The following is a 10,123-nucleotide window of genomic DNA, read 5'->3' as shown; positions in this document are numbered from 1 at the left end:
ATGCTTAACCATGGAGTTCTCAAGAGATGGGCTACCGAAAAGAAGATGCATCTTCCTGATATAGGTAGTACCCATCAATCCATTTAAGCCCTCTTCAACTGTGTAGTCCTATACCTACACAGTCTTAGAATCATTACACTTGACCTTCCCCAGGCGGTGTGGGATTTCACAGCTTACCTGGTCTTGCCCCTTATGGATCACAGGATTCTGACTGTCACAAGCAGCAACAAGATGGTCAATTCCAAAGATTTTTAAATGTTTTGAAACAGCTTCACATCAATACATAGTTGGTGGAAGCTTTGGAACAAATGCCCAACTATGTGAAGTTCATGAAGGATATTTTAACCAAGAAGAGGAGACTTGGAGAATTTGAAACAACGGCTTTGACTGAAGGTTGTAGTGCTATATTGAAGAATAAAATTCCTCCTAAATTTAAAGACCTGGGCAACTTTACAATTCCTTGTTCTATTGGTGGTAGAGATGTTTGTAGAGCACTTTTTGACTTTGGGGCTAGTATCAATTTGATGTCCATGTCGATCTTTAAGAAGTTGGGAATTGAAGAAGCAAGGCCAACCCCTGCCACTTTGCAATTAGCGGATCGATCTATGGTACACCCAAAAGGCAAGATTAAAGATGTACTTGTGCAAGTTGATAAATTCATTTTTCCAGCGGATTTCATTATTCTTGATTATGAAGCGGATAGAGATGTTCTAATAATTTTTGGAAGAACATTTCTTGCCACCGGAAGGACTTTGATTGACGTTCAAACAGGAGAGCTTAATTTGAGAGTGAATGACCAACAAGTGACCTTCAATGTGTTCAACTCTATGAAGTTTCCGAATGAGATTTAGGAATGCTCTTCTTTGAGTGTGATTGATACTATAGTGGCCAAAACATTGCTAAAAATAACTTGTAAGGATAGAATGGGAGTGATTTCACTTGATGAGCTTGAAGAAATGAGAGAGGACGAAGAGACCCAAGTTACATGGGTGGAATCCAAGAAGCTTTTTACTAAAGTAGGAAGGAATTTTGAGTCCTTAGAGTTATCGAAAGAAATTTCAAGCCTCCCAAACCATCTATTCAAGAACCACCAAAGTTCGAAATGAAGTTTTTTCCTAGTCATTTGAAATATGCTTGCTTGGGGTGTGAAGAGACTTTCTTGGTGATTATTTATGCGTTGTTGGGGGTTAAAAAAGAGAATATGCTGCTAGATGTTTTGAAGAACTACAAGAAGGCTATCTGTTGGACTATGGCTAATATAAAGGGTATAAGTCCCTCACTTTGTATGCATAAGATTTTGCTAGAAGATTCCTGTAGCAGTTCTGTTGAACAACAACAAAGGCTTAATCCCATTATGAAGGAAGTGGTAAAAAAGAATGTGATTAAGTGGCTTGATGCTGGCATTATATACCCAATCTCAGATAGTTCGTGGGTCAACCTGGTTCAATGGTTTCCCAAGAAAGGGGGAGTAACAGTGGTAGCTAATGATAACAATGAGTTGATTCCCACAAGGTCAGTGACAAGTTGGCGTGTTTGTATGGATTATCGGAAGCTAAATAAAGCAACAAGAAAAGATCATTTCACGTTACCTTTTATTGATCAAATGCTTGACAGAAAAGCGGGAAATGAGTATTATTTCTTTTTGGATGGGTATTCAGGCTACAATCAGATTTCTATTGCCCCTAAAGATCAAGGAAAAACTACGTTCACCTGCCCATATGGGACAGTTGCTTTCAGGAGGAAGACCTTCCGTTTATGCAATGCGCTCGCTACATTTCAACGTTTCAAGACAGTAATTTTTTCAAATATGGTGGAGAAAACTCTTGAGGTATTCATGGATGATTTTTCGGTGTTTGGTGTGTAACGCCCTGCGTTTCGGGTACCTTTAAACAACTCGGATCAGGATATTTTTCCTCGAGTTAAGAATATATTTTTAAATAATATTATATTTATTTGGAGTTTATTTCCATGAGTTATTGCTAGCCAAATTATGAATTTTTTGATTTAAAAGTCAAGATAAGACTTTCGGTCTTGGACCGACACAAAAACCCTAATCGGGAAAAAATCTCGAAAAATAAAATGAAAAACTAGGGAAAATATATTTTGGGCATAAAATACATTCATAAAAATTAAAGTTTGGTAAAAAATAATAAACCTAAGAGGAAATGGAAATTTTAAGGCATTTTGTGTTAAAATGGTTAATTTTACCAAATTGAGGGATTTTATTCCATGAATGGACGTTAGGTTAAATTTTATTGTGTTTAATGAAATCAAATGTGAGAGACATTTAATTTAATTATTTTGTGTTAAGTTTTATTAAAAAAAAAAACGTTATATGAGTGAAAAAGGTTATAGAAAGTCATTTGGATTTTTCTTCTTAGGAAATATTTATCACCCTTAATAAAAAAAATATATAAATGCATATATAGAAAGAGGTGGCATGCCATGTGAGGATTTAAAAAATTGGGTACACAAAATTAATTAAGTTTAATCCCATTTTTAAATATTAGGGTTAATAGGCAAGTGGATAGTAAAACACTCAAGTGTTTTTAGGATATTTTAGAGAAGTCTAAACCCATATAACCCCCCAACACCGACCACTCTCTCTCACGTTCACTCATATTTTTCAAAAAATCTCTCCCAAGTTTTCTCTCCATCTTCAACCTCAACAACACTAAGAAGGCTTGGAAGCATTAAGCTTTGGTGTAGGAAGGGTTTCCCTAAGGTAAAGTTTCAAAATACTTGACTTTGTAAAGTTTTTAACAATAGGTCTTTCAATAGCTGACTATCTATGTTGTTGGGGGGAGTTGGTTAAGGTATTGAAAGATTTTTGAAGGACTCAAAGCTAGTAGTAACATCAAAACCTAGAACAAGAACAATAAGAGGTAAAAAGTTTACTTTTAATTGTAGTTATTGTATGCTTTTTATTTTTAAGCTTTATTTTGTATATTTAATGCTTAAAGTTTCTTATTTGTGATGTAACAAGGATATGGTAGTTGCTCGACAATTTTTATGATGCTTGTGTGTTGATTTTTTAAAATAGGGACTAAAATCCCTAAGGATTTTGGTGAAAATCCTAAAACAAAATACAAGTTTTGAGATGTGATTCCAAGGGGTCAAGCATCCACTGTATATTGATTTTTTAAAATTTAATCATACTGTGATGTTTTTGAGATTGAGTACATGAAATTGAGCTTTTGAAACACTCAAAAATGCTTAAAAATGAGTGGGTTATGCTATATAAAATTTTAGGTAAAAAAATGGTTTTTTCGTATTCTTAATTTCGGGGCCAAGTTTGGATAGCCACTGTATAGGGCAAATGAACCCAGTTTTTTCTAAAATTAGGTAGACATAATCTTGGCATAACGTAGTATTCCACTGTAAAATTTGGTAGTAAAATACTTACAATTTAAAATTTATTAAGTGCCAAAGTTTGGAAAAATTAAGGACTTGAAAATAAGATCATTTTTTACCTCATTGTTGGAAAATAATTTCACGAATAAAAAATGATGTTTTTGACCTAAGATTTTACAAAATCCTAAATGGCATACCAAAAATGGAATTAGGAAATTTTGGTAATAATTGGGTAAGTAAATTTCAACTTATGACCTAACAAAGTATGTAGTTAAAAATGTAAAAAATAGGGTTTTCACACTTAGTGTAAAAAAAATTAGATTTTGGAACTTAAGGTAAAAAGTAAAATTTTGCTCATTGCAAGATAAAAATATGGTAAGTCTTGAAAACATATTTTGACCTAAAATACAAATTGAGTTTAAGTGAGAATTATTTTATTAAAGAATTTTTAATCTTTCTAAAAAATAAAAGAATTAATTTATTTATAAGTTGATAAATTAAAAGTGGGTTTACAAACCCTATATTTTGAAAAAAATAATTAAGTTAATTATTTTTCTAGTATGTAAACTTGATTAATTGAGTTCGAAAAATTAACTAGTCAAGATAAGAAATTATTAGTGGTTTTCTTAATTAAGTTAAAATTAGGCGATTTTCTTAAAACAGTTTTTAGAGATTAAAACCTTAAGAAAAACAAAAGGAAAATTAAGATATTATTTTCTTGAAAAGTAATTGAGAAATTTAATTAGTATTTTCTGGATATAACATCGGCTAAAATCTTCTTTATATTTAACTGACATGTTGAAAGTAAGGGTTAATAGCGATACTTTTAAAGAATTAGAATTTTAGTGGATTGTGGGAAAATACTATTGTGATACCCGAGCCTTGGTATCGAGACCATAGGATGGGTCTCCCCGAGACTTAGGGTTTAGTCTCAAACATTTTTTTTATGAATTTCTTGAATGGGTTTAAAACCAAATAAGGATCTTTAATCCTTACAAATGATTTTGAAAATGACCAAACTGCCCAAAATAATAATAATGAATTATGAGTGTCATAATTAATCCGAGTATATTGTATGGATAACTATAGTACTCGCTGAGCGTAACTAGACTGTACGTTGGAGGATGAAATCCTACTAAGAGCTAAGGACTCCAAGTAAGTCAACTTCTATTGTGTGGCTGCAACATGAAACGACTATTGTATTGTATGTTAGTATAGAGACACATGCACATATATAGACTTTCGTAGAAAGTTTGCTTAGAGACTTTAGTCTAGTTGCTGCTGATTCATAAAATATGACCGGTAGATATTCGTCATATTCAAGACGGCCGATCCTTGTCACACTGATTGATTTTATTTATGTCCAGTTCATTACCACGACTAGTGTCCAAGAGGTGAAGATTGCTGGTTTAAACCTAGGGGCGCCAAAATGAATGGGACCTAGGGGCCCTCATGCTTACTTAATCAGTGAACAGTTAGAACTCGAGCACGTGCTCTGATAAGTTATTCCTGGATAGTAGCCGTGCATATTGGCCATTCAGTGAGAGTGCCTAGAGATACTAGGGGTTGCCAAGTTTGAGTGAGGTTGAACATCCTAGGGGCAACAGCTCACCAGCACCACTGATTAACATAGAAGTTTCTGTAAGCCCATGTAACATCGATTACACTCTTGAATAGTAGTAATGCCCTAGGTAACTTGATGGTTACCCTTGTGGGGATTTACTCTTGGATAAGTAGGGATGCCCAGGGAACTTGATGGTTACCCTTGCGAGGGATTTACTCTTGGATAAGTAGTGATGCCCTAGATAACTCGATAGTTACCCTTGATGGGGTTATTTATTGACTAGATCGTAGTGTTGAGACTCAGTTCTCTCTTACAGATTAGCATTTATGCTGGAGGGCATGATACGCCCGAATTTTTTGAAATTGTCGAGCGTTGGTCTAGAATTATATTGTGATATATTATATCTCCTTGCTCTAGGATTTTTTGAGTGCAGGGATTTATCTGTTTATCTGTAATATTTTGCCATTGGTTATTAGGCATGACCATAAGTTTGCTAGGAAATTTTTGCGTTCTTCAAATTTATTGTTTAGGATCTAGATGGATCCAGAACCCTATTTCCGTTGAGATATTATTACTAGTTGTTAGTGACCACCTGTCTTCTTTGCATGCTTTTGTTTTAAAGTTGAACTTACTAAGCGTTTTCGCTTACCTAGTTATTTCCTGTTGTAGGTAAGAACAAGGGCAAGGGAGTGAAGTGAGCGCTGGAGTCTACCTTGTGAATGTACATGTGGACTGACCTTTTGGGAAGCCATTTTGTTTTTGGAAATGTTGTGTTATTTTCATAAACTAGGCTCACTTTAGTCTTCATAAATTATGTTTGTATTAAATGTTAATTATGGCCATACGACTTTTAAAGAGTCTTTTTTTTACGGGTTTTTGAGACATTTTGTTAAATGAAAATGTTTATATTTCTGCATTATCGAGTCTTGAAAACCCAGGTCGTTACAGTTGGTATTAGAGCTCGAGTTGAGCCGGTTCTATAGACAACCCACATGTACATTTCACAAAGATAGACCGACACTCACTGTAAGTACTGTCTTTTTATATATGTTTCCTTTGCTTTCTTTTATTTACCTCAATTCTATAAATTGTAGGTTATGGCTGATATACTTGAGATAAGAGACCTTTTGATAGGAAACCTACCCATAATCCTTATGCCTAGGATCAATTACTATAGACTTCTTAATGATGAGAATCCTTGATGCTTTAAGTACGATCAATGACATCGGTGTGTCATTTGGAAATGGACGCATTGCATGACAGAAGCGTCAGATAGGGCCAACACACCCGAGCGACGGAGAGTGCGATTTGCCAACACTTGTCTGAGAGGCTCGGCATAGACATGGTTTTATCACAGACGTTGGTGGCTGGTTCGCAACACGTGGGGTGACTTTGGTATGCAGATCGAGCTAGCGTTTGGTCCATGGATTGACCTATCTCCATGGTTGATAGCATACCTTGAGGCAAGGCAGCAGAGGCAGAGAAGGATCCCGAGCAGTCGAAAGAGGATACCGACATAGAGCTGGATATGTTGATGGATAGCTTACATTAGGTTATGCTGGGAGGGTCTTGTTGATACCTTTTGTAAAGACCTTGCAAACCTACTAGGTTGTAGACTTTGGCATAGTTGTAGCAGGAATATGTAGAAACTAGACGTGTAGTTAGGGTTCCCTTTTTGGATTTATCGTTCTGCTAACTAAAATCCTATGGCATGATCTTTCATGATCATTTTGTATTGCTAGGTTATATCCCTAAATATTATGACTACCTGTTTTGAGTTGAATCATTATGGTTCTTCTGTCCTGTTTATGAGAAAAATTGGTATGCTCATTTATTGCTAGGTCAATATTCTTCCTTACTATACATTGTGGTATAAAGACTTATGATGGTGCCTAACACTTGAGCCAGGGAGGTCGAGCTGTTAATCAACCAGACCCAGCCGAGAGAGCGGTCGTTGACCAAGATGCATGTCGTGGTTGAGGCAAAGGAAGGATTCGAGACCGAGGACAAAGAGTACAACCAGAACCAAATCTAGCAAATCAGATAGATGATCTTTGACTTTGTGGCAACTACCGAAAGAGAAAAGGTAATCTGTGTTGGTATTAACTTCTCCTCCCTATGCGCTTAGGACCTTTTTGATTTTCAATCAAACAAATGGCAAGGACAAGAGCTCAAAGAGGAAGGGATGCTGCTGGCCGAAGCCAGGCCACGCCTGCTGCTAGAGCTCAGAACGCGCCTGCCGCGCCACTAGAGCTCCAAACTAAGCTGCTAGAGTTTACGAGATAGCTGAGCAGAAGAATAATCTGTAAAGGCTAGTGGAGATGCATGGAGCGCAAATTGAAACAGGGCAAAAGAGATAGGAGGACTTTGATGCCCTCCAAGCTGAAAGGTTTAACACACTTTTGGGATGACTTCCCATGCCACCGAATAATGCTTAGAACAATGAAATACCACCTGAAAACAATGAAGAACAGAACCCTGGCCCATAGGTTGTCATTGAGCAACCGGTACTGCCAGTAGAAGCACCAAGAGCTGCTTGAACGAAACCTATATCAGAAAGGTTCAGCAACCATAATCCACCTATATTCGAGGGGAACAGAGACCCATCAATGGCAGAGGAATTGATTAGTATTTTAGAAAGGACCTTCGACTGTATTGGAACTACTGAGAGAGAAAAGGTAGTTTGTGCGACCTATATGTTGAGAAAAAATGCCTGCATCTGGTGGGATGCAACTAAGAAAGGGCATAATGTTGTCGAGATGGAATGGCTAGAGTTCTTGACCTTTTTCAGTGGCAAGTAATTTAGTAAGGCAGTGATCGAGCACAAAGTGAATGAGTTCACTAATTTGAAGCAGGGAACGTCGAGTGTGCAAGACTACGTTCAAAAATTTGACCAACTATCTAGGTTCGCAAAGAACCAGGTGAACACTGAAGAGAATAAGACCTGGAGTTTTTTGAAGGGCCTACGCAGAGACATTGCCAAGTGTGTAGACACTAGTAGAACTAGCCCGGAGACGTATGCTGAAGTTATGGAATGTGCTCTTTGCCAACAGTCTTAGGCCGTGTCAGACAAGCCAGAACTACAGAAGAACGAAGACAGGAGGTACACTCCCAACAACCCCAGAAAGTTTCAGGCCAATCAGAATGGGAACTTTCCCGAGGTTCAGCCAGAACTCGAGGCGAACAAATAATCCAAGAGACACAAGACCGATTTTTGGGGGAAATAACAAAAGAAAAGAGGGACCTCCCAATCAGGCAATGGCTAGTCCCAAAAAATAGCCAATATGTGAGTTTGAACAATGGCCACTGTGCAACAAGTGTAACCGATGCCATCGGGGCGAGTGTGGGGTATGTTATAATTGTTGAAAGCCTGGGTACTTTGCTAAAGATTGTCAAATGTCAGCCAAGGGCCATGAAAATGGCCAGCAGAAACAAATTGGAGCTCCGCCTTGAGTTTATGCACTTACGCAGTACGACAAAGGAGCTGGACCATCTGATATGGTGTCAGGTCAGATTTCTATCACCCAAACCTCGACATATGCATTAATGGATACAGGTGCATTGCATTCTTTTGTATCTGCATCCTTTGTGGAAAAATTAAATAGAAGGCCTGAGCCTATGCCTATTATTTGTAGGGTATCCTTGGCTTCGGGAGAGGATATGCTGGTGCAGACATGGGTTAGAATTGTACCAGTCTGGATTGAAGGTTGTTAGCTGACGGCGGATCTGTTAGTCTTGCACCTACATGAATACGACATCATATTTAGGATGGATTGGTTAACCAGATGTGGAGCCGTTATCAATTGTAAGCGAAGAAACGTGGTCTTCACCCCAGTGGGAGAGGAACCATTCGAGTTCAAGGGTACGTCAAGAGAAAAGAAGTGCCCCATGATTTCTACGATGAAGGCGAGAAAAATGTTGATTGACAGATTCATCGGTTTTCTGGCAAACATATTGGATAAGGATAAAGAGACGGGTCAACAACCTTCTGATGTACCAATTGTGTGCAAGTTTCCCGACATATTTCCTGAAGAACTCCTAGGGATTCCACCAAACTGAGAGATCGTGTTTGAGATAGAGCTAATTCCAGGAACTGCGCCAATCTCAAAGACTCCTTACAAGATGGCACTAGCTGAACTCAAGGAGTTGCAATCGCAACTGCAGGAGTTACTGGACAAGAATTTCATACGGCCAAGCCATTCTCCGTGGGGAGCCCCGATCTTATTCGTGAAGAAGAAAGACAGCTTGATGAGAATGTGCATTGACTATCGAGAGCTGAAATAAGTGACGATCAAGAACCGATATCCATTGCCCAAGATTGATGATTCTTTCGATCAACTACAAGGAGCATCAGTATTTTCCAAAATAGACATGCGATCAGGCTATCATCACCTCAAGGTTAAGGAGACAAATATACCAAAGACGGCCTTCAAAACGTGCCATGGTCAATATGAGTTCTTAGTGATGTCCTTTGGACTAACCAATGCACCTGCAGCATTCATGGATCTCATGAATCGTTTATTTTGTGAGTATTTGGATAAGGTCATCGTCGTGTTCATTGAAGATATTCTAATATACTCCAAAAGCCAAGAAGAGCATGCAACACATCTGAGACTGATCATTTAGCGTCTGCGAGATGAAAAGCTTTACGCTAAGTTTTCGAAGTGCGAATTCTTGCTAGAGAAAGTTAGTTTTCTGTGGCACATAGTGTCGAGAGACGGAATTTTGGTAGATTTCGCCAAGATAGAAGTTGTTAAGCAGTGGAATCCTCCAAAATAATGCTCATGAAGTTAGAAGTTTTCTTGGGTTAGCAGGATATTGCCGGCGATTTGTGGAAGGATTTTCCAAAATAGCTCCACGAATGATTGCCTTCACTCGCAAAAACAACAAGTATGAATGGACTGACAAGTGCGAGAAGAGTTTTTAGGAGCTGAAAACGAGATTGACGACTGCCCCAGTGCTAACAATCCCTAATAGCACAGAGGGATATACTATTTATAGCGATGCCTCAGGCCAAGGGTTGGGAGCAGTGCTGACGCAACACGAAAAATTAATTTCATACGCTTCTTGACAGCTAAAAAATTACAAGAAGAATTATCCAACTCATGACATGGAGCTTGCAGCGATGGTTTTTGCACTAAAAATTTGGAGTCACTACCTGTACGGGATACTGCGACATCTACACTGATCACAAAATCTTGAAGT

General features: G+C 37.9%; 1 protein-coding gene across 1 annotated transcript; it reads left to right on the top strand.

Moving 5' to 3' along the window:
* Positions 1-329: 329 nt before the first annotated feature.
* On the top strand, positions 330-851 carry LOC133814215 (uncharacterized). Its single transcript, XM_062247207.1, has one exon. It carries the CDS (start codon positions 330-332, stop codon positions 849-851), a length of 522 nt encoding a protein of 173 aa, XP_062103191.1.
* Positions 852-10,123: the final 9,272 nt, after the last annotated feature.

The sequence above is a fragment of the Humulus lupulus genome, chromosome 2 (genome assembly GCF_963169125.1).
Source record: "Humulus lupulus chromosome 2, drHumLupu1.1, whole genome shotgun sequence".
NCBI classification, from domain to species: Eukaryota; Viridiplantae; Streptophyta; class Magnoliopsida; order Rosales; family Cannabaceae; genus Humulus; species Humulus lupulus.
The sequence above is the reverse complement of the archived record's forward strand: the minus strand, read 5'-3'. Positions and strand labels throughout refer to the sequence as shown.